The following is a 27,378-nucleotide window of genomic DNA, read 5'->3' as shown; positions in this document are numbered from 1 at the left end:
CCAGGCCTAGGGGAGTCTCCACACTTTCATGGTTTTACTTTCAGTAACCTCACCAGGTTCTCAGGGTGAAGATCTAAGAGAAATCCCCTTCTGTCCAGAGTGTTCTCCACAACCAAGGCCTGCTCTTTAGGGGAGAGACTTATATACCTCAGGGCAACTCCGGCCTCCTCTAGCCTTCCTGTCTCACCTAAGGGGAGAAAAAACAAAAAGCTAAGGAGCACTTCTGGCAGTCACAGGCCAGTGACTTATGCCCAGTAGAAGAGATTTGCATGAGGTTACAGATTGCTTCCTCTCCTCTCACTTTACATCAACAGGACTCTAGTAACAGTGGATTGTAACTGCCAGAGCTATAAGACACAGACTGCATTGAAGAAGGAGTTCTTAGGGAAACCCAAAGATAACAGGAGAGGGGGAAAAATCCAACAAAGACACTACAGGAAATGGAAGCTTAAGGCGCCTACAGGTAGAGCAAACAGTAAACTTAGTTCAGCTCCTAGCTAAATTAACATAACTCCTCACTCCAAAGGCCTATTTTCCTCCCTTCCTATGACTTGATACATCACATTGGCTTTCAAAAATAAAATAAAATAATAATAATAATAATAATAACAACAAAGCATGCTAAAAGGCAAGAAAAAAAAGCAATTTGAAAAGACAAAGCAATCATCAGAACCAGACTCAGATATGTACTCACAGATGAGTTTCAACCCAATGCGGTCATTATTGTTTCTAATGTCCACATTTTTCCATTTTTGGCCAATGGAAGTCCTTTCAGGTTGGTTTCTCTGTTCTTTTGGCAGAGTCCTCACGGTAGCTTCCCTGCTACTCAGATTCACTTTGTATGTTTCTTGTCCATGTATACAGCTAGCTTTTTCTCTACAGATCCCTCATTCCTCTTAGGAGGCAATAGTGATTAGAGTTTACAATCTGAGGGTTCAGGGTGTTTGTTGCCACTGAGTTGATTGTTACTTGTAGGCCTTTTCAGTTAGTATAAGAACAGAGGCTGCTTTTTATAATTATTTATTTTTATAGTTTTTTAAAGGGAGAATACATCATGAGTCTCTACTGATATTTCCAGTTTAAATTTAGCATTCCATGCGTTTTAGTTAAATTCTTTGAATTTATATTTGTACTTCTTTTCTCTTCTGCAAAAATCTTGACTACTAACTATACTAACTATATAGTTACTTATTTGCTTTATCTCACTATGCATAATAATAATTAATAATTTCAAACTAACAAATCAATATTATTACTAGATAGGCTTACTAAATACAATTTAAGATATTTTTGAAGTTTTAAAAATCCTTATGACAAATCACTGTGTTTTAAAATCACTTGAACTAATTCTCTGTGGTTAAGCCCCAACCTTGATATGCAGTAGTCTCAGTCTGTTTTCTGTAGCTTATAACAGAATATCTAAGCTGGGTAATTTATAAAGTAAAGGAATTTATTTCTTACAGTTCTGGAGGCCAAGAAGTCCAAGGTCAAGGAGAGGCATCTGCTGAGGTTCTTCTTGCTGGCAGGGACTCTCTGCAGAGTCACAAGGCAGCATAGGGTGTTACATGGCAATGGGCTGAGTGTGCCATCTCAGGTCTTTCTCTTATAAAGCCACCAGTTCCACTTCCACAATAACCCATTAATTCATTAACCTACTAATCCACTAATCCATGAATTGATTAATTCCATTGATGAAAACAGAACCTTCAAGACCCAATCACTTCTTAAAGGCCCCACTGCTCAATACTGCCACACTGGAGATTAAATTTCAACATGAGTTTTGGAGGACACAAATATTCAAACCATAGCAGTAAAGTTTATAGGATTCATTGTGTCTTTTATTTTTGATGTTACTTTTAATTTTAACATTTAATTTTGTTTTATAATTATGTAGGATGGCTCCAAAGTCAAAACTACAACAAGGTATTTTCAGAGAAGATTAATTTCCAATACTGGCTCCTCTGTCTGGTTATTGGAAACCATTTTCATTAGTTTTTGTTTTATCCTTTCTTTGTTAAAAATATAAGCAAATTTATTCATTTATTTCTTCTTGTTTGTACTTAAATTCTCCCTTTCTTAGATAAAAGGCACCATGCTATATACTGTTCTGTATTTTGCTTTTTTTCCCTTGTCGACCCTCATTCCATAGTTGTGTACCTGTAACTGGATTCTGGGTGAACGGCACTTACTAGGACGCAAATAGGAAGCAGCTATATTGGTTCTCCCCACTTCCCCTCCAAACCAGCTCTTCTTTTATTCTTTGTTGCCCCTGGGTGAAATCTCCGGCCGTTCTCAGGTTACTCCAATCACCAACAGGTAACAAGTGAATAGCATCTTTCCCCAAACATTAGAATGCTCAGTCCAGTGTGATATTAAAACTCCAACTTTATTTAGAGCTTTCCTTCTCCCTCAGCTCAGACCGACAGCAGATTGAGTACCCCGACGTGGGACAAGTGTGTGGGTGGGAGGCGTTATCAACTGCTCTCTTTTCCTTCCCCTGCCCGCCCTCCCGGCTGCTGGTTTATTCTTCAGAGTGGGAAGACACAGGATAGTTCTTGCTTAGCTGCTCTAGTTGTCACCGGGTGCTGGTGTTCTCTGGGTGTGGCCATTCCAAATGCTGATTGTCTCACTGTAGAGGTAGCTTTCTGGGGTCTTTGGAGACCATCTTATCACTAAGGATCACTTACCTACAGTTCCTTAGGCACAGATATTATCCCACTTGCTATTCCCATATAAGTCATCACTTAGCCCCTTGGTATCTGGGGAGACACCTGGTCCCTTCACACTCTCAAGGTGACCCAGCCTCGTTTCCTTCTTCAGCCTCCACATAGAAGCTAGGAACTTAGGGATCCTTTGCCCATCCAGATTCTGGAAGCAGTAGCTGCTCCCAGGGTAGCTGCTTCTCTTCACTCTGCCAAACTAGGGCAGCTGCAATGCAGACTCTCTTAGACTTTTCAAATGTGAATTAGACCATCCAATTCACACATCTACATCCTTCAAATGCTAAGGAACATGTGTCGAAAACTCTCTATGTGGTTTTCCTGAAACTCCTTAACTTGGCTGGAGTTGCCAGAATGCCCAGCACGCTGCCAACTCTCTCCAAAAATTCTTCTTCACTGGACTCTTCCACATCTTCAAACATTTTTTTTTTTTTGTCTTTGTTTTTATGGCATGGAGGTGGGTGATGGACCAGTGTTGGCAGACCCAGTTTTGGCATTACAACCACACATGTCCTGTAGAGGTTGTCTAGCATCCCACTTTAGAACTGGGGAATATGGGCTTCTGTCACTTTGTTCTGGGCCTTTGGGACTGCTTCCAAAATTCTGAGGCTTAAGAAAAGCTGTCATTTCATTTTATTTTTAAATTTTTATTTTTCGCGATGGAGCCTCGCTTTGTTGCCCAGGCTGGAGTGCAGTAGCGTGATCTCGGCTCACTGCAACCTCTGTCTTCTGGGTTCAAGCTATTTTCCTGCCTCAGCCTGCCAAGTAGCTGAGACTACAGGCGCATGCCACCACGGCTGGCTAAATTTTGTATTTTCAGTAGAGATGGGGATTTCACCATGTTGGCCAGGCTGGTCTTTAACTCCTGACCTCAAGTAATCCGCCCACCTAGGCTTTCCAAAGGGCTGGGATTTCATATTCTGTTGTCTTTCTAATGAGTCGTGTTCTGAATGTGGCATTTGAGTTATTTTCCCATATTGCAGATGGGAAAGACAAAGTGGCTCATTCCACAGCCCATAGTAATGGTTAAAACAGAGATTCTTAGCTCTGGTGTGTTTATCAGCCACCAAGACCCGGAACTGTGGGCTGCTCTGTTGCAAAAACTATTTCTAAGCATTTACTGTGGCCCAACATTTTCCTATTGGAAAGATTCCAGTTCTTCTCTTCCTACTGATTCCTGGGGCTGACAGGCAGCCTTCCCCTGCTGCAGGCAGCATCCCATGCTCCCAACTGGACACTCAACTTCTTCAAGCACAATGTGTGGTGAAGGGCATGTGTTTAGAGACAAACCCCCTGGCTCTGCCTCTTTCTAGCTGTTAGAGTTTCTGGGCAAGTCACTTAATTGTGTACTTTGAACCTTGTCATAGAATGGATATATTAACACCATCCATTTTGCAGAATATTGTAAGGATTGGAGAGAGTTGTGTGTGTGGTGCTTCGTCTGGGGCCTAGCACATAATAAATGCTCAGTAAATGGTAACATATTAGTTCAGCTAGCTAGGCCATGCTGCTGCAACAAACACAAAAATGCTCAACCTGAGGGATTTAACACACAAGGCTATTTTTCATGCCGTGCTGTCTGATGTGAGCTGGGTGGGCCTTTCTTCTTTGGGCTCTATCATCTAGAACACATGACCTCTATGGTCACTGTATAAGGAAAAGAGAGAGCAGGGATCATAGGGGATGTTTTTAAAGACAAAGTCTGGAAGTGGCTTATGCCTCTGCCATCCTTTTTCTGTTGGACAGAACTCAGTCACATGGCCCTGATTTTATTTTAAGGCAAATATGGTTTTCCTTTGTGCCCAGGAATAAGAAATGGTGTGGTGAACACATAGCATTGCCCACTTGCTACTCAGCAGGGAGACCCTTTTGGCCATTGGTTGTGGCAGACAGAAAGGGTTCTGGAAACACAAGATGATTGATTGACTTGGCTTTGGAGGGAGGGAGAGGCCACCTTCTCCCACCCTGACTCATGGTGGCACACAGACCACCTAGAAGGCAGAAGTCTGGGCAGGTGGCAGCATTTTGGGGAACAGGCTCAGAAGGGCAGAGGTTCCCTGGGGGGCACATGGTGCCTACCACCTGGCCTGAGGCCTCATTTGACCCCCAGAGCTGGCTTCACTTCTGTGGCTTCCCAGGTAGGGCCAAGGTGGGACCTTGTGCTGTTGGAGATTCACATACTTGTTTCTGCAGTCAGCCTTGGTGTCACAGGCATCGTGCAGGCATGGGACTTTGCACTATTGAGGATTCTACACTTGTTTCTGTGATCAGTGCCTTGTCACAGGCCTCCATCCTCCCTGAGGTTCCTCCATCCTAAGCCTCAGAGGCAGATCCTGTGTAGCTGAGGTCACTGGCTGGAGTCCTGCTGTCCCCACAGTGTCTGCAGGCTCCAAAACTTCCATGGCTTCCTATGGCCTACTGTGCAAGTCACAGACTGAGAATGTAAGAGCTGGGGTGATCTTGGAAATCCCTGAGTCCAGGGGTGTCTTTGGGTAGCTAAGGAAAGAAGTGCCCAGAGTCCTGGCTTTACTATGTATTTATGTTTCATATTCTGAAGAATGTTTTAGTCCATTCAGCTGCTATAATACAACACAATAAATTGGGTAGTATACAAACAACATAAATTTATTTCTCACAGTTCTAGAGGCTGGGAAATCCAAGGGGAAAGCACCAGCAGGTTGGGTGTCTAGTGAGAGCCTTCTTCCTGTCTTATACAGGACACCTTCCTGCTGCATCCTCACATGGTGGGAGGGGTGAATGAGCTCCCTTGTGTCTCTCTTATAAAGGCACTTATCCCATTCATAAAAGTTTCACCCTAATGACCTAATCACCTCCCAAAGTCTCCAGCTCCAAATACCATCATCTTGGGGATTAGGTTTCAATGTACACATTTTCAGGGACACAAACATTGAAACCATAGCACCCAAATAGTTCTCCAAACCTCCTCTTCTAACACTCCCCAAGATGATCTCCATCTTGCCAGGTCAACCTCTGTCATGGAACATGTCGTTTAGAGTCCCAGCCTCACACCTCTGCCAATGCTAATTCCATCACCTGCAAGGGCACCCTGCCCTTGACTTACTTGGATTTTGCAAGACTTTCTCATCTCTAGAGCTCACTCTTCATCTTGAGCTCCTGCAGCCTAGATGGGCCTGTGCTGTGGTCCTCTCTGATCGTCTAAATTTTCACTTGACTCTGAATGTCCTTATGGGATTGTGTTTCTGTCCTTGCACCATCAGGGCTCCAGGAGGGGAAGGGTCACGAGTAATAACAATGGGTTGAAGATCACAGCAAACCACATCAGGCTTCATGTGCTTGCTACTGTCGTCCTCATCAATTCCCATTGCAAACACAAGGATGGGAATCATCAACCCCACGTTATAGATGAGGGATTGAGTTACTTGTACGAGGTGACCCAGTTGGTGAGCTGCAGAGCAAGCATCTGAATGGCAGTGTGACTGCCCCTGAACTCACGCCCTTAATATTGGGCTGTCTGGTCGCGTGGGTGGCTCCTGCTTATGGTGGTGGCAGGTACTAGTGACTGTCTACTCTCCCAGACAGCCCCATCTGAATAGCATGCATGGGGAAACTGAGGCCCACTGAAGGTCACACTGCCTAAGCACCGAGCTGGGAGATAGAGGTAGCTCTGTCCTATCCCACGGACTTGCCTCACACTGAGGTGGGGGCTTTGCTACCTTTCCTGGTCATTTTATTTCCTGCTCCAGCAGAAGGTGACCTGGGAGAGGCTGGGCTGGAGACACTATTGGTTCCTGTACGGCTTATGAACTGTCGACCCCCTTCTCCTGCCTTTCCCCTGCAGACCATAGGTCCCAGCACCATTGAAATTTCAGTCTCAAACCTCAGCCAGGCCCTGAACATATGTTCCACCCTGAAAGGAACAATAAAGCAAGCCTCCAGGCTTAATTAAGACCCCACAAAAAGCCCTTCTGGGCTGGCCTTATTCTCTGCTTTTGGTTGCTTTTTCACCAACACCACCCCCACTCTTCTGTTTCTGCCACTTCCTCTGTGGAAAGGATGAAAGGCGTTCGAGACACCTGGGCTCTTCCATACTCCCTGGTCCTCTTTTCTTCCAGTCTGCCCTCCCTCTACTCTTCTAAGCCCTGAAGTAGGAGAGGAGGCTGCCTGGGTTCTGGTGCCAGGCTGCCCTATACCCTCAGGCCCAGCTGCAGAAACAGGCAGGCAGTGAGAGCCTGCCTGGCTTCCAGTGCTTGCAGGGCTGCCCTCTCTGGGCTGGGACTCTCTGGCTAAGTTGTGGGGTCAGCCTGGCCCAGGTCTGCAATCTGATCTGGATTTTGGAGGAAGATTCTGCAACAAGTGGCTGCACTGACTTTAAGGTGGAGCCCCAGTTCCGAGGGCTCTGTAGCTGCACCCTTGGGTCCAGGTCTATTGGCCTGTGAAGGGTCGTCAAAAGGCCAAGCATGGCACAGGGATGCAAGGAATTTTTATGTTGAATAAATACATGAAGTTTTACTTATTTAACAAAGCTCATGTACTATGTACTGGATGCCTAAGACCTATTAATCCTCCCATTAGGTATTATCATCCCTATTTTGCACATGAGACCATCAAGGGACAGAGAGATTAAGCAAACTGCACAAGATCACACAGCAAGTAGAGGATTTGAATCCAAGTGAACTGGCCTCAGAGGCCATACACTTAATACCTACCTAGGCTGCTTCTAATGGAAGAACAGACCCATCTGACCCCACCAGATAAACTGACTCCTTCCTCAATTCTGTTCATCTGAATTCCCTGTGCAATTCAACAAATTATTGTAAAGTTAAAGTCTGTGAAACCACTAGCCAGGTCAAGAAATTGAGCACCGCCAGCACCTCACAGTCTCCCTGCCCATCGTGTGCAAGCCCTTTTCTGGGCACAGCTTCTCCTGTCCACTAGAGCTAACCATTACCTCTTCAGTAATAATTTCATTGCTTTTCTTTGTACTTTTACCACCCCAGTATGCATCCTTAGACAATATAATTTAATTTTACTTTCTTTTGATCTTTATATAAATGAAACCATGCAGTAAAATTTATTTTGCTTTTGGCTTCTTTTGTTGAATATGATATTTTTCTATTCAACTATGGTATTGCATACAGTTGGTGTTCATAGCCTTTATTACTGTATAGTATTATATTGTATACTATAACTTATCGATTTTACTCTGATAGACATTTGAATTGTTTTCCAGCTTCTATTATGAAAAATGCTTGTATACATGACATGGTGTACATGAGCATTCACTTTTGTGTCCTGGGTCATGAAGAATGCAAATATTCCCCCTTCCTAGGCAATTCCAAATGATTTTTCAAAGTGGTTGTACCAATTTACACATCCACTGGCAGCGTATGGAAACTCTCATTGCTATACCTCAGCACCAATACTTGGTGTTGTCAGACTTGGTAATTAGAGTCTATCTATCTGATGAGTGTGTCAAAGTATCTCACGAAGGTTTTAATTTGTATTTCTCTGATTGTTAATGATGCTGGGCACTTTTTCAAAACTTTATTGGCCATTTGGGTTTCTTCTTTTGTAATGTGTCTGATCAAATCTTTTGCCCACTATTTTACTGATTGTCTATTTTCTTATTCATTTTAGAGGCTCTCTGTATATTCTGGATATGAATCATTTGTGGCTCTATGCATGCAAAAAACCTTTTCTTGGATATGGAGCTTGCCTTTTTACTTAAAAAAAGTCTTGATCAATGAGTTCTTAATGTAAATTTAATGTAATACAATTTATCAATCATTTTCTTTATAGTTGGCATTTCTTACAATATGTTCAGAAAATGTCTCCTATTCTGAGGTCTAGAATATCTATATATTTATACATATGATTTATATTCTAAATTCTTTATTGTTTTGCCTTCCGTATTTAGGCCAATGATCCAAGAATTTATTTTTGGTATATGTACAAATATATTAGGTAGGGGTCCAATTTCATTTTATTTTCTTATAGGAATACACAATTATCACAGCACCATTTATTTAAAAGATTCCTTTTTCTATGCTCTGAACTTCCACTTTGCCATAAATTCCAGTTTATGGGTTTGTTTCTAGATTCTACTGATTGATCATTTTGTTATTCCTGTACCTAGGTCACCGTGTCTTATTCTCTTCTTTTTTTTTTTTTTTTTTTTTGAGACGGAGTCTCGCTCTGTCGCCCGGGCTGGAGTGCAGTGGCCGGATCTCAGCTCACTGCAAGCTCCGCCTCCCGGGTTTATGCCATTCTCCTGCCTCAGCCTCCCGGGTAGCTGGGACTACAGGTGCCCACCACCTCGCCCGGCTAGTTTTTTGTATTTTTTAGTAGAGACGGGGTTTCACCATTTTAGCCAGGATGGTCTCGATCTCCTGACCTCGTGATCCGCCCGTCTCGGCCTCCCAAAGTGCTGGGATTACAGGCTTGAGCCACCGCGCCCGGCCGTCTTATTCTCTTAATTTCTATAACCTTAAAATTGAATATATGCTTTCAGGAAGACGGAGAAAATATACTTTTTTATATTCCTCCTCAGTACAACTAAAAACCCTGAACATTAGGTGTAAAACAAACATAAGAAGACTTTGAAAGATGGAGAGAAGAAGGCAGGCAGTTTGAGGGCCTTGGAATCTGAAGAGTGACACAACATGAGGTGAATTCCGTGAGTTTCCCTTCTGGCTCATATGTCCCACATTAGCAGCTGAAGAAGCTAGCAACCTGGAAGCAGCCAAGAGTATAGACAACAAAAGCCCCCTAAAAGCCAGCTCTTTCTAGCCAAAGTACTAGGAAAGTACCTAGCAAGACTGAAAGCTTTCAGCCAATAGCTGCTTTACTCTAGCCAAACACTGCAGGAAAAACTCAAACCTGCAAAGACCAAGTGGCAAGCCTAGACTTACCCCCTTTTAAGGCCATAACAAGCCATCCAGCATCCCTGCTGGAATGGTATCAGAGGCTGAATAGGAAGTCAGTACCTTTGTCTTCCTTATCTGGTAATGTACCTCTCCACCACCATGATGTCAGTGGAGACAATCTGGGGAATAGGAACCCCCATAACCCTTAGCAGTAATGCGGAGCACTCCCTCCCCATAACTTGGGTGCCAATGAGGCTGAGTGGGAAACCTGGGCTTCTACCTCCACAGATCATGAATGATGCAGTGTCTCTCCTTCCCCTGATGGAGCACTGACAGAAAAAGCTAGCTAAAACAGAAAGTTTAATAAGAGCCAGAGTCTCATAATATAATGCAAAAATGTCCAGATTTCATTAGAAAATCACTTGTCAAAACTAAGAACTAGGAAGACACCAAATTGAATGAAAAATACATTAATAGATGGCAACACTGAAAGACAAAGGTGTTAAAATTATCTGACAAAGATTTTAAAGCAACCAAAATATAAATGTTTTATTGGGCAATTATGAACACACTTGAAGTAGTGACAAAATAGAAAGCCTCAACAATAGAGCAGAAAATACAAAAAAGAACGAATGGAAAGGAGAAATGGAAAAGTATAATAATTCAAATAAAAGGCTGAGCAGATGGTCTCAACAGCAGAATGGAATCAGTGGGCTGGAAGATATTTAATAGAACAACACAAATTGCCCAATCTGAACAAATAGAAAATAGACTAAAACCAACCAACCAAACAAACAAACAGAAAAACCCAGGGCCTCAGGGACCTGTAGGACTACAACAAAAGATTTAACATTTGTGTCATTGAAGACTCAGAAGGAGAGGAGGAGAGTGAGGCTAAAAAAGTAGTCGAAGAAAGAATGGCTGAAAACTTTCCAAATTTGGCAGCAGATATAAATCTACTGATTCAAGAACAGAGTCAGTCCCAAATAGGAAAACTCCAAGGAAATCCATCTGAAACACATCATAATTAAACTTCTGAAAAATCAAAGACAAATAAAATATCTTGAAAGCAGCCAGGGGAAAAAATGACACCTTATCCTTAGGGGAAAACAATTCAAATAACAGCAGATTTTTCATTAGACACCATGGAGGCTAGACGGAAATGGTACAATATTTTTCAGGTGTTGAAAGAAAGAACTGTCAACACTAGTGAAAATATCTAGTCAACACTAGAACTCTCACTCTAGTGAAAATATTCTTCATGAATGCAGAGTATATCAAGACAATCTCAGATGAAAGAAAACGAAAATAATTTGTTACCAGACCTACCCTAAAACAAAAAGTCTAGAGGAAGTTCTCCAAACAGAAAGGAAACAACATGAGAAAGAACCTTAGAATAGTAGGAAGAAAAAAATAATAAGCAAAAATATGAGGAAGTACAATAAGCTTTCCTTTTCCTCTTGAATTTTAAAAATTATATTTGTCAGTTAAAGCAAAAACTATTAACACTGACGTGGCTCAAAACACATGTAGAGAGAATCTTTCAGTCAATTACAGTAGAGTGGGGAGAGTAAAGGAACATAAAGGGAAGCAGGTTCTTATATTTCAACCAAATGAATAAAATCTTGACCCCAGTGGACTGTGATAAGTTGTGCATATATTATACCCAGAGCAACTACTAAATAAGCTATACAAAGAGATATACTTAACAAAACACTATCGATAAATCAAAATGGAATTTTAAAAAGTGTTCAAGTAACCCACAGGAGCACAGAAATGAAAAACAAAACAAAACAAAAACAAAAACAGAAATGACAAACAGAACAAATAGAAACAAAAAATAAATTGGCAACTTAAGCCCTAATGTATCACTAATTACATTAAATGTAATGGTCTAAATAATATAAATAAAAGGCAGTCTGGCAGAGTGGATTAAAAACATGATCCACCTATATTCTGTGTATAAGAAATTCTCTTCAAATACAACAATTTAGGCAAGTTGAAAGTAAAATGATGGAAAAAGGTATATTATGCAAACATGAATTAAAGAAAAGCAGGAGTTCAGAGCAAGAAAAATTACCAGAGATGGAAAGAGACGTTATGTATGATGAAACAATCAATCCACCAAGAAGACATATCAAAACTAAATGTGTATGTACCAAACAACAGAGCTGCAAAACATGTGAAGCAAAAACTGACAGGAGAAATAGACAAATGTATAATTATTGTTAGATATATCAATATGTCGTCTCTTTTCCTGCTGCCGCGGAGTCGCGCGGGGGTGGAGGCTTGGGTGCGTTCAAGATTCGCTTCACCCGTAACCCACTGCCATGGCCGAGGAAGGCATTGCTGCTGGAGGTGTAATGGACGTTAATACTGCTTTACAAGAGGTGCTGAAGACCGCCCTCATCCACGATGGCCTAGCACGTGGAATTCGCGAAGCTGCCAAAGCCTTAGACAAGCGCCAAGCCCATCTTTGTGTGCTTGCATCCAACTGTGATGAGCCTATGTATGTCAAGTTGGTGGAGGCCCTTTGTGCTGAACACCAGATCAACCTAATTAAGGTTGATGACAACAAGAAACTAGGAGAATGGGTAGGCCTCTGTAAAATTGACAGAGAGGGGAAACCCCGTAAAGTGGCTGGTTGCAGTTGTGTAGTAGTTAAGGACTATGGAAAGGAGTCTCAGGCCAAGGATGTTATCGAAGAGTACTTCAAATGCAAGAAATGAATAAATAAATCTTTGGCTCACATTAAAAAAAAAAAAAAGATATATCAATATGTCTCTTTCAACAACTGACAGAGCAATTAGTCAGAAAATCATAAAAAATATGCATCACCATCAAACAATAGCATGTAAACAAGATTTATGGGCTGGACATAGCAACTCACACTTATGATCCCAGCACTTTGGGAGGCTGAGGCAAGAGGATTGCTTGAGCCCAGGAGTTCAAGACCAGCCTGTGCAACACAACAAGAACCCATCTATATAAAAATTTTCAAAAATTAGCTGAGCATGGTGGCACGTACCTGTAGTCCCAGTTAACTGGGAAGCTAAGGCAGGAGGTCGAGGCTGCAAAGAGCTGTGATTGTGCCACTGCGCTCCAGGCTTGATGAGTCAGAACCTGTTAAAAAAAAAAAAAAAAAAAAAAAAAGAAAGAAAAGAAAAGAAAAAAGAAAGAAAAAGAAAAGAAAAGAAAAAGAAAGATTTATGAAACATTCCATCCAAAACCAGCAGAATGGATATTCTTTTCAACTTTCTATGAAACATTCATCAAGATAGACCATATCCTGGACCCTAAAACAAACCTCAACAAACTTAAAAGAATTGAACTTATACAGCGTGTGTTCTCTGATTGCAATGGAATTAAACTAGAATCAGTAATGGAACGATAACAGGAAATCTCCAACACTTGTAGACTAAACGACATCCTTTAACATAATCCATGGATCAAAGGGGAAGTAGCAAAAGAAATTTAAAAATACATTTAGCTAAATGAAAACGAAAATACATGTCAAAATGTGTGAGGCACAGCTAAGAGTGCTAACAGGGAAATTTATAGCACTAAATGTTTACATTGAAAAATCTCAAATCAATAATCTAAACTCCCAGCTCAAGAACTTAGAAGAGCAAAATAAGCGCAAAGCAAGCAGAAGGAAGGAAATAATAAAGATAAGAGCAGCAATCAATGAAATTGAAAACAGGAAAATAAAAACAGAAGAATCAGTGAAGCAGTGCTGGTTCTTTGGAAAGATCAGTCAATAAGATTGACAAACCTCTAGCAAAAGTGAAAGACACAAGATAGAAGACACAAGTACCAATATCTGGAATGACACAGGGCTATCACTGCAGACTCTGCAGCCTTCCTGCCCTGTAGCCATGTGACTCGTTCTTCACAACGGAATGTGAGGGAAGTAATATGTGCTACATCTATCATACTTTCTTTAAAAGAAAACACTAGCCCTCCATTTCTTCTTTCTCACGTTTCCATGAGCTGTATATGGCGAAGAAGTTGGTGAGGCAGTTTTGACCATGCAAATAAGGGTGGCATCCTAGGGTGTAGGGGAGCAATAAGCTATGAAGAGTGGATGTCCTTGGATAGCCTTGTGAAGCAGAGCTGCCCATCTACTGGACTGAGTCACTGTATATTTAATTCTTTTTGTTCTAGCAGCATAGCCTGTACTCAAGCTAATATATTATACCTAGGTGGGTTTATGTCTTAGGGGACTTACATACTTACATATAACCAAGATATTGTGGGGCCACTCCAGTCTTCTGACCATGCAAGGTGTTTTCTGAGGCCTCCATCAATCCTCTGGTCCCCCATCATCTGTCCATGGATGAAGGCCATCACTGGACCACCCTTCATACCTGTCTACCTGACCCTTTCAAGTCTAGCAATTTTCCCACTATTCCCTTGTCATTGCTGGAGCACAAGAATCCTTTCACCACACCTCAGCCACAACGGACCCAAGGATTTCCACAAGGCCATATAAGGCCCTACCTGTCATACTCACTATCTGGCCATTCCCTTTCCCAAGCCTCATGCCCACCTTTGAGATCCAGCACACAGCACCTATGCTCCTATCATTTCCTCATCTCCCAGTGTTTTCTCTGAAGAGGCCCCTGACATACTGTCTTCACAGGCCTATGGAGGCACCAACAGTGGGCACTGGCAGGCTAGTGCTGCTTTTCTCCCACACCATTATCTGAGTAACAAACACAGGCATAGTGTCTGCCAGAGTGGGGGAAAGATACAAGGGGAAATAGCAGGAGAAAGAGATAGATAAATATATTTAATGACATCACCATTATCAACATGCCATTCTTTTTTCAAGGCAGAAAGAGTTGTTTTCACCTGCAGAGTCAGAGAAGAGGCCAGAGCACCTGACTTAGAAATTATGAACTCTGCTATGACCACATGTTGGGGTTAAGGCATGACCCAAAGCTCAATCTTGTGCTGATGGCATGAGGGAGGCGGGGGCACAATTGTAAAGAGGCTGCAGAGCTGAGATGAACTCAGGGCAGTCTGTTTGGTGGATGCACAAGCCTGGAATGCAGAGCCCAGGGACCTGCTTTCATTTGAACCCTGGCTCTGTTAGTGACCTTGGGGTGGTCATCTACATTGTCTCTGAGCCTCAATTTCGCCTCGGTAAAAGGGGAACAATAATACCCACTCTTTCTATTTCATAATCCAAAAAAGAATGAAGTGGTCTCTGGGAAAACACTTCGGAAGTAAGGACTCTGCACACATTGGATTTATTACTATTATTATTATTACATGAAACTATCACATTTGTGGATGAAGGGATTTAGATGTGGTGGAGCTGGCCTTCCAGCAGATATTCAGGCCCAAGCAAAGCAGGCCTCTGGGTGACCTACTCTGGGGAAAGCAAAGAGACCAGGCGGGCAGAGCTGAGGGAGGGAGGTGCTGAGAGTGTGCTGGGGCTAGAGATGGAGGGTTGTCAAAGCCTTGCCAATGAGTTGGGGGCTTGTTGGAGCAGACAGTAGGGACCATTGCAGGTTCTTGAGCAGGGGAGACACCTGAAGAAGGTGGAGAGATAGCAAAAGTGGCAGGTTACCTCCTTAGGCTGTTTTAGTTGGTAATAATAGACTGTTTCTAAGTTCAGTCAAACACTATCACTCCCCATCCCAAAGCTGTTCTTGACTTCTCTGGAGGCACTTGCTTCTTCCTCTGGACTCTTATGGTTCTCTCCAGCTGGAGTGTATCTCTTTGGCAGCAATTATACCAGCTCAAATCTTCCTGAAAACATCCATGATTTTCTGCCTGAATCCCCTGGTTGCCCAGCCCACAGAGGTTACCTCCTTCTTGGGGCTCCTGAGTTCTGTGACCTACTTGTGGGGCTCTGTTCATGGAAGGCAGTGTCTCTTGGCCCTAGCTGCTCATTAGAAGACTGGGTTTTTAAAATGTCTCCACGCCCAGATTGTAACCCAGATCAACGACATTGTGATCTCTGGGGTGGGACCTAGGTATTGGGATGGTTTCTAAACATCTCAGGTAATTCCAATGTGCACATTGTGATTTGGGATCACAAGCCACCTGTGATAATCGGGCATCCTGCTTTATGATTACTGCTTTCATTCATGCACTTGGCGTACCTGGAACACATTGGGGTGCAGGGAGAAAGCACTAGGATTATAAATATAAACCAAAATCCTATGCTTTTAAAATGTGCTTTACAATCGACTTAATAGTAGAAGAGTTAATGATCATAACAGTCGGCAGCCCTTGAGCACTTACTGCGGCCAGGCTCTCATCCACGCACTTGACACGAAAGTTCCAGAAAGCAGTCACACCAACATTTAAACACAGGATGACTCCAGCAGCCACCTTTTATCCATCATGCCAACCTGTTCTCAAAGTACACGTGTAATTTAGAAACAAACAAAAATCATAACATATAAAAAAGATACAGATACCAGGGTGACCCGTGAAACAATTTTTGCTAATAAGGCTTCATGATCAAATAATCAGACTACGGTGGCCGACTATGAGTCCTCCAGACCAGGTCTAAATCTCTCTCTTATTTTTGTTCCTTCTGCCCATCAGCTAGCAGAATCTGGGTTCTAATAAATGCTCAATAAATATCTGCCCACTCCCAGCAACATTTATTAAATGATAATCACAGCTAACGTTTATCAACATTGCCAATGTGCCAGAGACATCATACTTAATCTTCACAGAGGTCCTGTAAGGCTATGATTACACCTGTTTGCGACACTGAGCAGCTAAGTAACTTGCCAGAGTTCAGAACCTGAACCCAGACTGTGGGACTGCACAGTTCATTCTCCCCCACTGGTGAGCAGGTCCACAGGGAACAGCTTATGAAGGTGGTGGGGGAGGGGTGGATTTTAAAACATCAGGAAAGAGGCAGAGGTGGATCGTTCACTCCCTGCAGGTGGTTCCTTCTGCCAAGAGTGACCTTACCTATCCTTACCTACCCTCCTGTCCCAGCTCAAACGCATCTTCTCCTGGAAGCCTACAGAGGGGTCTGACCCGTTCCTGCCTCATCTTCCCCGCTGAACTTGGAACTCCTCGAGGGCAGGGTTGGGTCCTACTCAAGGGTCATCCACAGAGCTGGCTCAGCAAACGTACACTGGTCATCTGAGCCTGCGCCCGTCCTTCCTCCCAGGCCAGTGCGCCTCCACCCCTCGGGTTTTTCCTCTGTGAACTCTGCTTCCTTTTCTTTCTTTTATCCCTCCTCCTTCTTCTCCTTCTTTTCCACGTGTCTTCTCCTCTCATCCTCTCGTCTCTCCATCCCCACCTCCCACTCCTTCCCACGCCCCATCTCCCCCACCCCCACCACCCCGCGCCGCCCCCAACCCTGGGCCGAGCAGGTGCAATTCCTCAGGCGGCCTACAGAGGGCGATGTGCGCCACCACTGGGCCGCGCCCCTCTGGCGCGCGCTTCCTGTGAGGTCAGGTGGGAGGAAACCGCCAGGAGCCGCCGGGAGTGGACGCCGCCGAGGCCGGGAGTCGCGCCTGCAGGTGAGTCGCCGCGCCGGGGAGGGAGCGCATCCCTCGCCGCAGCCCGGACCGGGACTTGGAGCCGGTGTCGGACTCCGGAGGCTGGGGCTGGCGGCCTGGGAAGCGTCCCTCCCGCCCCCGGCCTGGAATGTCAGGTGCGCCGCGGGCCGGGCCCGCGGGTGGCCCACCCGGCGGGCCGCGCGATGACAAAGCACAAAGGGACTGCGTGCGACCACCATCTGCTCGGCTTGCGCCAGGGTCAGCGGGCTTCAGGAGGAGGACGCGCCTGTCCCGGGCTCCAGGCTATGGGCGAGACAACAGGGGCTCCTGACCTTTTTTGGCGTATATGTCACCAGTGCTGTCTAGAACGTAGATGGACACTGAGGCTTATCTCCTGAGAACGAATGGCCTTTACCCAGACTCAAAGGGAGGCGTGGAGGGGCCCGCAGTCCAGGGGTCCGCGGAGTGGAGCCTTTTGAGAGTCACCGCAGCAACCCCCCTCCCATATTTTGGGAAGGCAGGGCCCTGCGCCCATTAGCCAAGGTTGGACTGGTGTTCCCCGCGAAGTGAGGGACAGGTGAGGGGCGTGCCCTCTGCAGCAAAGGTATGCTTTTCTGAGCCAGCCCAGAGGTGCATGGTGGCGAGTGTGGTCTGCCGCTACCAGGCAGTGGCTGTAAAGTAACCCCGAAGTGACCCCCGTCTCCCTGGGTGTTCCTGGGGAAGGCCCAGGTGGTGACATTGACTCCCTGGGGGAGCAACACACTCGACCCATTTTTTAGTGGAAGGGAAATGGAACCCCACTGGGGATCCTGGTGCCCTGGACTCCCAGTTTAGTACCCAAAGAGGGCCCTAGAACCAGAGCTTCTGGCCTCCTGTTCTTTCTCTGCTGCCCATAGGTGTGATCCTGGGCAGGCTAGGTAAAAGTCTCCCTGTGCCTCTCTGCCTGTGACACAGTGGCCGCGCTAGTACCCTCCTGGGGGGAGTGTTGTGAGGCTTGAGTGAGGTGAGCCTTGCAGGATGAGCTTTCCACGGGGCGTGGGCCACAGCAGGGGCTCAGTCCCAGTTGTGCTGTTGGCAGTGTAGTGATTGGCAATAAAACTTCCTTTGCCAAGGATCCTTTTGATAGTTTTCCTGGTGGACTCCATGTCTGAAATCTTTTTGCCTGGCAAACACCTTGCCTTTATTTCTCCCCTTTTTGTGAATCAGACACCGCTGTGAGCATGACTGACCGCAAGCCTCCCTCAATTTCTGGTAAATTTTTTCCTTCAGGCTTTTTGAGGTCAGGGTGAGAATCCTCCACGGATCTTCATGAGTCTGGTCCCAGATAACAGTTAAAGGTTTTGTGGTGGGGAGAACTTCTGCGCCACTTGGCTTCCATTAGCCTACCCACCCTGAACCACACAATGCAGGTGCAGCCCATCAGGGACCCGCAGCGCCTGGGAGGATGGTACGGATCTTGGCCAATGGGGAAATCGTGCAGGATGACGACCCCCGAGTGAGGACCACTACCCAGCCACCAAGAGGTAGCACTCCTCGACAGGTAGGTACTCATTTCCTGTGGAGTGGGACAGATGACCTCCTGTGTACTGGCTATTCCTAGCTTCCAGAAGTTTCTCTTGCTGGTCACTAACCTTTTCTAGCCTGAAACCCTTTTTGCAGAGCACTGGGTAAGACTTGGGGAAGACGCAGTGGCTTATTGTCTACCTCTCCAGATCTCCTTTCTCCAGGCAGCCTCCCCAGACTTCACACCCAAGAGCTCTCTCTCCTTTAACTTGGTTAGCAAATCTCACTGGAGCTGGTGTCTTTCTTTTAAGAGTGAGTTGCATGACAGAGAAGCTGGAGAGGAAGTAGAGGAGATGAGCCCTGGGCACAGAATAATTATTTTAAAGGAGTGGCTGGGTGCGGTGGCTCACACCTGTAATCCTAGCAGTTCGGGAGGCTGAGGTGGGTGGATCACGAGGTCAGGAGTTCGAGACCAGCCTGACCAACATGGTGAAACCCCGTCTCTACTAAAAATACAAAATTAGCCAGGTGTGGTGATGCATGCCTGTAATCCCAGCTACTCAGGAGGCTGAGGCAGGAGAATTGCTTGACCCTGGGAGGCAGAGTTTGTGGTGAGTTGAGATTGTGCCATTGCACTCCAGCCTGGGTGACAGAGCGAGACTCCATCTCAAAAAAAAGAAAGGAGTGATGATAAATATTAAAAATGCCGGCCCTAGAGCCATGCCCTGTAGTCCAACGTGCCTCAACCACTTCCTCTCTCCTTTGTCCTGGGCCTGATGTAAGGAATATAGACTGGCATGTTCTGTGCTCTGAAAGCTTGTGACTTGGTTGTTGGGATTCTTATGAGTGGCATGGGGGATTGCTGAGAAAGGAGGGTGTGACCCTGGGTGTCTGTAGGAAGGGAAGGACGCAGCCTAGAGAGGTTGCCTCCTGGCTGGTGCCTCAACCCAAGGATTCATTCATCTCTCTCTGTCTTCATGTTCTAGAGCTTCCTCAACAGGGGCCATGGTGCTCCCCCAGGGGGTCCTGGCCCCCGCCAGCAGCAGGCAGGTGCCAGGCTGGGTGCTGCTCAGTCCCCCTTCAATGACCTCAACCGGCAGCTGGTGAACATGGGCTTTCCGCAGTGGCATCTCGGCAACCATGCTGTGGAGCCGGTGACCTCCATCCTGCTCCTCTTCCTGCTCATGATGCTTGGTGTTCGTGGCCTCCTCCTGGTGGGCCTTGTCTACCTGGTGTCCCACCTGAGTCAGCGGTGACCTGTGGGGGCTGACGCGGGTGGGCCTGTTGAGAGGGACTTGCTGGGCCTTGGTGTGGGAGCAGGCATATTCTGAGGGGATCTGGTGGTGCCTTGAAAGTGTGATCAGAGAGGGGACCACAGGTGTGTGTTTCCCCCTTGTGTTAAGCATGAGGCAGAGGGAGACGTTAGTCCAGCATTTCCAAAGTGTGGGTAGATCCCTTGGCTCCCCTGAGATATTTTGAGGTGGTATGGGGCCTGCATTAAGTAGCACAAAATCAGAGCAAGAACGTGATGCCCTTCCCAGTTGTCTCAATCCCTTTATGCCGAGAAGGTCTCAGCTGGATGCCAACATGTTCCGATGCCTGTGGAAGACTTGCCGACGTCTCCTCTGCCTAGGGAGCGGGACTTAGGCTTAGGGCAGGTGGGAAAAATTCCAGACTTTTATAGCACTGCTTTTGTTTTAATGGTATATTTTTATTGGCTACCTATTGTTTAGGACAGGTGGTACTGGCATTCTATTTATTGTGACATTTTCAATAAATAGATTTAAGTAAAAATGAGTCCATATAAAGAAATGTATAAATAATCGTACACCTGCACGCAGATCCGGAAAACATGGTAAAGAGGAATTGGGTTTGGGGAACAGGCAGCAGCGAGCATTTGACCTCAGAGGGTGGTTTCTAAGATTTTCTCAGTAGGATCGCAGAACTAGGAGAGAAGGTCTGGAGGAGATCTGGCTTGGACCCCTTGCCTGAGGTGTGGATGACTTCCAGCCTCACTCTGAGATGCCAGACATTATGGTCAGCTTTGTGGGGAGGGTTCCTCTAGCCAGAATGACTGATGAGGCTGCAGGGTCGGGAGAGCCAGGGTGTAGGTCCGAGGTCTCCCTTGCTTAAGGAGACCTTCCTAACCAGAGGCTACTCAGCCTCTTTCACCCTCCAGAGGCTCCCGTCACCCCTGGCTGCAGCACATTCTCCTTAGAAAACGGTGCATGTGGAACGAGGATGCCCTGGTTCTCTGGAGAGGAGGCCTTGAGTTTTGACATGTGAGCCCTGGATCTGCGTGGAAGCCCTGCCTGGGGAGGCACTGGGTGGCTGAGGCTCTGGGCCACTGAGGGCGGAGGGTTATTTCTAGGTTGGAGGGAGGCTGGTTGAGCCAAGGACTTGTCTGTCCTGGCACCAGGTTTCTCATTCTTTTCTCGGGATCCACTGGGTTTGGTTGTTTGCAGGGAGGAAGGCGTGTTTTGGAGTTGCTAGGTCTGCGGGGGAGGATGGGAGCAAGAAGGAGCTTGAGGCCACCCCTCCATCTGAGAGCCTGCCGTGCCGTCTGGAACAGAAGCTTCTCACCTGGGACCTGGACAAAGGGAGTTGGGGGCTCAGCCCTGCTGGTGTCTCAGCTGGTCCCCATGGCATCTCCTTCTGTCCTGACACTTCGGCCCACCCACTCGCCTGGCTCCAAGCCCCTGCAACTCCAGCCTGCCAGCCACAGGGAAGTTCCTGGCCATACCCCGCTCTCCTAACTCCCTTCTCCCTCAGCTTCTCTTAGGGGTGGGTTTTCCCTTTCATTTTCCCCTTGCAAAGCTGCAGGACTCTGAAAACATAAATCATGAGTGGAAAACCCCAATATATAAAATACCTTGAGGGGATATGAATCTGAGTCCTCACATTCAGGGCTGAGAATAATACCTTTTTCTAGAACTCAGTTTCCATTCCCAAAGTCCAGGCCCTTTGAGAATTAGGGTCTGTTAGAGAAGGTGGGGGTGAGCAGGGCTTCCCTCTGCACCTGACTGGAAAAAGCGGGAGGAGAGGGGCCTCCCTGGCTTTAGGCAGGATGGTGGAGGTGGGCAGGGGCCACAGTGGGCAGAGATGGCTTCTCCTGAGGCTTGCTTGGTGCTTAGCCGGCCTAAGGGGTAGGGCTGGGGGCTGGAAGTCAGTTGGTGGGGCCCAAGAGGAGGTGAAGTCTTGCCCTGTTTGTTGACTGAGCTCCAGGCCCCATAGAGCTGCTCTGGTTGGATGGGCCTCTTGGCCCTTCTCTGAGCCACCTGTCTTCTCCGCCTCACTTCCTAAGCCCAGTGTCTGAAAGGTATGCACACAGAGGCAGCTTAGTGTGGGGAGGCGCCCCCTGGGGTCATGCAGCTTGCAGCTGGGAGTGGCCTGGGGCCACGTACTTCCGTACTCCAGCCTGCCTGAAAGCCCTCAACAGGTCTCTCCCCTGCACTGACTGACTGAGGCCTCACAGGGGGTGGCTGTGTCCTGCACAGGCAGAGGCTAGGTCCTCTGGGAGGCCAGATCAGAGCTGAGAGGCCTGAGTGAGCCTCTGCCTCGGTCTACTCAGCATCCTCATCAGAAGTTCACTGAGGGGGTGGGCTCTTCCTTCTCTGCCCACCGCCAGCTCTGCCTGCTGTGTGACAGGACCCCCAGACTGAGCTGCCTGTCTTGTTCCAATCCTGCCCAAGAGGGCAGATTTCCAGGGAGGTTTCTGCTGATCCTCAAACCCTGTGTCTCCGTGGCAGGCTGGATTTCCAGCCCTGCTGCCTGGGGAGAGCTGCTCCTCCTCCCACCCATGTGAGCCAGCAGCTCAGACCCCACTAGGCCTCCAGCGCCTCTGTGGGGCTGAAGAGTGGAGTGCCCCACTGTGGGGAGTTGCCTTGACTCCTTGGCTGGGGCCACCCGGTGAGTAGAGCTGCTGGGGTCTGACTCGTCCGTTCTGCTCAATCTCGGGACCAGCCAGCCTCCTGGTCCCCTCCACACATTCCAAGCCCTTGGCTCTCCAAGCTCCTCCCTCTCTACCCTCCAGCTAGTCCTGGAAGTGGGGACCATCATCTCCCTGAAGGAGACACCAAGCCTGAGATCAGATGAAACAGTGGCTCTGGTTTTGCCAGTTCCCCCGAGCAACCGTCTCCCAGCTCCTGCCTCCCTCTGAGTGGGGCCAGAATGGGGCCTTTTAGCATAGGTGGGGGCCGGGGATGTCGGGCTCCCTCTCTGGGGCCTTTCTAGCTCTATGGGTCTGAGGGGAAGCCCTGAGGCAGTGGCCAGGGCCTCTGTCCACTTGGATGCCTGAACTTGAGGACGGGAGGAAAGCTGCCCCTGCGCTCTGTGGCTCACCTAGTGGCATAGGAGGCCTGTTTGCAGGCCTGGCTCTGCTCTTTGTGGACAGTTCACATAGTGTCTTGAGCCTTGGTTTCCTCATCCCTGTGAAGGGATGACGATCTGGGCCCTGCCCACCTCTCAGAGCCTTTCAGGGGATCACCCAAAGCATGGCGGGTAAGAGGTGGGCAGAGGGCCATGGAGAGGGGGACTGCACCCACCCCCGAGCTGCCTCCACAGGTGCTGCACCATGGCCCACAGCTTCTGTACTGGCAACTTTGGCTCCAGAGTGGCCGCCTTGTCCCAGGCACCTGGGAGCCCTGACTGGGGCAGTGCTGGGCTTCTAAGAGCAGGGTTGCCCCTCCTGCAGCTGTTAGAGAAGAAACACAGCCACTTCGCTGTGCTCCTGGAAGCTGAGGGGCTTGTTGCTGGTGTCGAGTGTCAGGACTGGATGATGTTTGTTGAGAGTGTATGGAGTGCCTGGCCCTGTGCTAAGCATTTATGTCATTTAATTGTCACTAGCACCTTATGACATAAGTGCTGTCACTGTCATCTTTATTTCATGGCAGAGGACATGGCAGAGGGTTTATAACTTGCTGTAGGACCCAAAGCAAGCTGGGTGGAGCTAGGATTCAAACAGAGGCCCACAGCCCATGCTCTTGACCACTCCTCTGTTTTACCTCTGGCTATACCTGCATCAGCATCGTCTGGAAACCTGCTGCAGATGCAGACGCCCAGCTGCACTATTTGCTGAGACCTGCCTGCAGCCCCATGGGATCAGCTGTGTGGGGGCAGAGGGCACAGAGGTGGGTACGAGGGTACTGGCTGCAGCTGCCCAGCTGGGTGGCCTCAGTGGCTTCCCAGCCCTGGGCCGCAGTCATGAAGATGTAGCTCTCTTCCTTGCATTCCCAAATGCATATTTTCATTGCAAAGTGACAAATCCAGTTCTCTCTCAAAGGGTTGAGTGGGGGCAGGGGAGGGAGGCAGAGAGAATCTGCAGCCTGTCCAGCCAGTAGGACAAGCAAGCCTACCCCACCTGGTGCTGCCACCCAGTGCATGAAAGAGCAGCAAGAGAAAGTTCAAGAAGCAGGTAGAGTGAGAGCTTCAAAGAATTACAAAGGGGGTGTGTATGGAGGCGTGTGTGTGTGCCTCTGAGCCTCTGCTTTGAGGCTGGGGGCAGAGCTGAAACCAGATGGCTTTAGGGACTCAGAACTTGGAAGGAGAAGATTGGAGCTGCTTGAGATGAAGCCGGAGGGCCACTGCCTCAAGTGCCCAGGCAGGTGGGGCACAGGGCTGGTGTGCCTTGGCCCTGCGCCCAGCTTCAGTCCCTCTGGTGGGCAGGGGCCCTGCTGGGGGCTGAATGCCTGCTTCCCATTCCCGGCTTCAGCTCTGTTAACCAGAGACCTTGGCATGGCCCAGCATCTCCCTAAACCTCCGTGTCCTCATCTGCACCTCCCAGGGTGAGAGGATCAAGTACATTAATTCATGGGAAGCACTTAGCCGTTTCTGGCACAGGTTAGTACTCAATGTTACTGTATTCACAGAGCAATGGTATTAGGACTCACTTAACATTTTTTTTTTTTTTTAACGGCAGCTCACATCTTAAATTAATGTTTTGAAAGGAAGCTTCATGTTACTATTGTAAATGGAAAACCAGCACTACTTGCCATTCACAGTAGGTATTCGTACACATTAATCCAGGACAGAAAAATAAATGATATTCCATTTTAGCTAGTCACTGCTGTTGTCCAAGTCCTTAGCCTGATGCCTGCTTTCTTTGTTAAAAAAAAAAAAAGTCAGTTTATGAAGATTGGGAGTGGTACTGAAGCCTCACTGGCCCCTCACTGAGACCTTCTCCTCAATGGATTCAGAGGACGGAAGAGAAACGAAAGAAGAATGACTTCCTCACCGTATGATTCGGTGCTGTGTTTGTAAATTGTTTATAATCGTCGTGTGCACCACCCCAAATCATTTCACATCCTGGCAGGTAACAGTACCCCACAACTGTAGGAAACATGGTATGATCTTAAGCAAGCTATTTTAAAAGTCTCACTCTTTGTAAAGTAATGCATTTGTGTGGTTCAAAGATGATATGATATACAAATGTATATAGAGAAAAGCCTTTCTCCCTCCTCTGTCCCCATCCATCCACCCTTCCTCCACTCCACTATAACTACTGTTCTTAGTGTCTTCTAAACACTTCCAGAATTTAATTATGCAAATATGAGCAAACATGAATATACTATTTTTTCTTTTTTTAAAAAATACAAATAATAGAAAATTTGGCACGGTTTTCTCTGCCGTTTAAAATTTTCACTCAGCAATAATATATCCTGGCATGTTTCGTATGAGTACATGAAGAGCGTTTTCATCCTGCAGTATTTTGGTGTTTGAGTTGTTGACCCTCTCTTGGGCTCACCTGTACCACAGGGGATTGACTCAGTTGACCCTCAGGGCCTTGCAGCTCTGACCCTGAACCAACCCACGGGGTTTTTCTCTGAAATGTGGGGATCTTGACAGAACTGTCTCCCCTTTTCCAGGGCCCGAGGGGTCTGTCATAACCTGATAGGGTTTCTCAGTCTCCTTTGCGGTTGGATAGGGTGCAATTTCTGCCCTCAGCTGGCTCCCTGCAGTAGCCTCACCTGAACACTGCCTCCTGGCTCACACTGTACCCTGAGATGAGCTGAGAGGGCCTCTCCACAGCCTCTGACAGGCAGGGAGTGACCCCCTCCTGGCCTCCTTCATTCTGGAAAAACAAACAGGCTGGGCTAGACTTCCATGAAGGCCGCTTTCAGCTCTGAGACTGACCCCTATCATGGAGGGCCTTGCCCTCAGTAGGCGCTTGATGGACTTTGCTGCTGCCTGGCTTGGCATTGCCAACGTCGCTGTCCCCATTTCCTCTAATACCCCATTTTCTTTTTTAAAATTTAATTTTTCAGTTCAGGGGTACGTGTGCAGGTTTATTGTATAGGTAAACTTATGGGGGTTTGTTGTACAGATTATTTCATCACCCAGGTATTCAGCCTAGTACCCATTCATTATTTTTCCTGATCCTCTCCCTCCTCTCACACTGCACCCTCTGAAAGGCCCCAGTATGTGTTGTTCCCTTTTATGTGTCCATGTAACAACCCATTTTCATGAACATCTGGATTAAGGAGGTTAAGAAAAGCCTTGAAGAGAGACCAAGACCGCAGCTTTCCTTAGCTCTGAACTGGCTGATGAACTCCCAATGCCCTTTTGTAGGGACCCGAGACACCACCGCCTTGGTGTGCAGACCCGAAAGGCTGTGGAAGTTGTCTCGTGGCGCCATCTGGTGGAATTTCCAGACAGGAGCAGGCACTCCCTCCTGCAAATAACACTACAAATGGATTCATCTGCCCTCTTGCTCCCCACGGTGAGTGCTCACTTCAGTCAGCCTGGGCTTGGGATTACCTTGTATTTTAGAAAGCTTTCTGGTGGAGAGCATGCACAATTCCATTATAATTTCTCATTCACTGTGGTTTCATCCTGGGCTGAGCCTAGTGCCAGGAACATTCATAAGTTTTGTTTCATTTCATCCTCTCCCAAGCAAAGAAAAATAGATGTCCTTTTTCCCAGAGTAAAGTAATTTATATGTGGCCACACAGTTGGCAGGCAGCAGATCTGGAGCCTGCCTCGCCAGCCTCCAGCAAAGTGAATCTGGGAGCCCTAGGGAGGGCGGAAGGTGGCTGTGGAACCCCAGGGAGAGGGTTTGTCACTGGGGTCCAGTCTTGAACCAGACCTTCCAGGATTTGAGTTTTCAGCCTAGGAGACAGAGTGAGAAGTTTTAGACTTGGTTATTTTGCAGCCCAGGGTTGCTGTGATCATGTTAGGTGACCCCCAGTGGGAGGGGCTTGCCCACTGTTTAAGGCTAGATGGGGGTGGCTACATCTAGCCCAGCCTCACCCAGTGCAGCACCCACCAACGCCTCACAGTTGCCTGTCCTTACTCAGGGCCTCGTGCCAGGTGGTTCCTCTCGATGAACGTGATATTTGTGGCATGGGGCCCATTGCCTAGCTCTTGTCTTTTTCATTGGAGACAAGAAGCAGGCGAATCAGACAGGCTCCCCACTTGGTAGCTGTGTGCCTTTGGGCAAGTTCCTTACTGTGCCTCATCTGTGAAATGGGGATGATGTGTCATCTAGGGTGGTGTTGAGCTCCAAATGGAAGACGCATATGCAGTTCCTGGCGGGTAGCAGCATGTCATGGATGAGGGTTTGTATCAGATCACCTCCTGCAGGGCCCATTAGTGAAAATTGTCTGCCCTCAGTCAAGAAAACATAAAATGCAATTTGCTTTTGAAATTCTGGGAGGAAAAAAAATGGAAAAATTTCCCAATATGTCTGCTTACCAATATCATGCAGTTAAGACATCTGCCTCTGAGGCATGGGCGTGCTCATCGGTCTATGAAAGGGTATGTTTGTTTTTTCTTTTTTGCAGCTTTGAGCCCAACGAATCCTGAGAAATCACTTTCTTCTGA

At 47.0% G+C, this 27,378-nt stretch overlaps 1 protein-coding gene and 1 pseudogene across 2 annotated transcripts; both read left to right on the top strand.

Annotated features, from left to right (window-relative positions):
• Window positions 1-11,858: 11,858 nt before the first annotated feature.
• Window positions 11,859-12,321, top strand: LOC104661969 (annotated as a pseudogene). Its single transcript, XR_747913.2, has one exon. The product of XR_747913.2 is annotated as a 40S ribosomal protein S12 pseudogene (transcript).
• A 4,694-nt stretch (window positions 12,322-17,015) lies between these two features.
• Window positions 17,016-20,355, top strand: FAM241B (family with sequence similarity 241 member B). The gene is made up of 3 exons (XM_010362826.2): window positions 17,016-17,076; window positions 18,465-18,595; window positions 19,545-20,355. The coding sequence occupies exons 2-3, from the start codon at window positions 18,500-18,502 to the stop codon at window positions 19,812-19,814; spliced, it is 366 nt and encodes a 121-aa protein (XP_010361128.1). The 5' UTR covers window positions 17,016-17,076; window positions 18,465-18,499; the 3' UTR covers window positions 19,815-20,355.
• The last annotated feature ends 7,023 nt before the right edge of the window (window positions 20,356-27,378 follow it).

This window comes from Rhinopithecus roxellana, chromosome 11 (assembly GCF_007565055.1).
Source record: "Rhinopithecus roxellana isolate Shanxi Qingling chromosome 11, ASM756505v1, whole genome shotgun sequence".
Classification (NCBI taxonomy): domain Eukaryota; kingdom Metazoa; phylum Chordata; class Mammalia; order Primates; family Cercopithecidae; genus Rhinopithecus; species Rhinopithecus roxellana.
The sequence above is the reverse complement of the archived record's forward strand: the minus strand, read 5'-3'. Positions and strand labels throughout refer to the sequence as shown.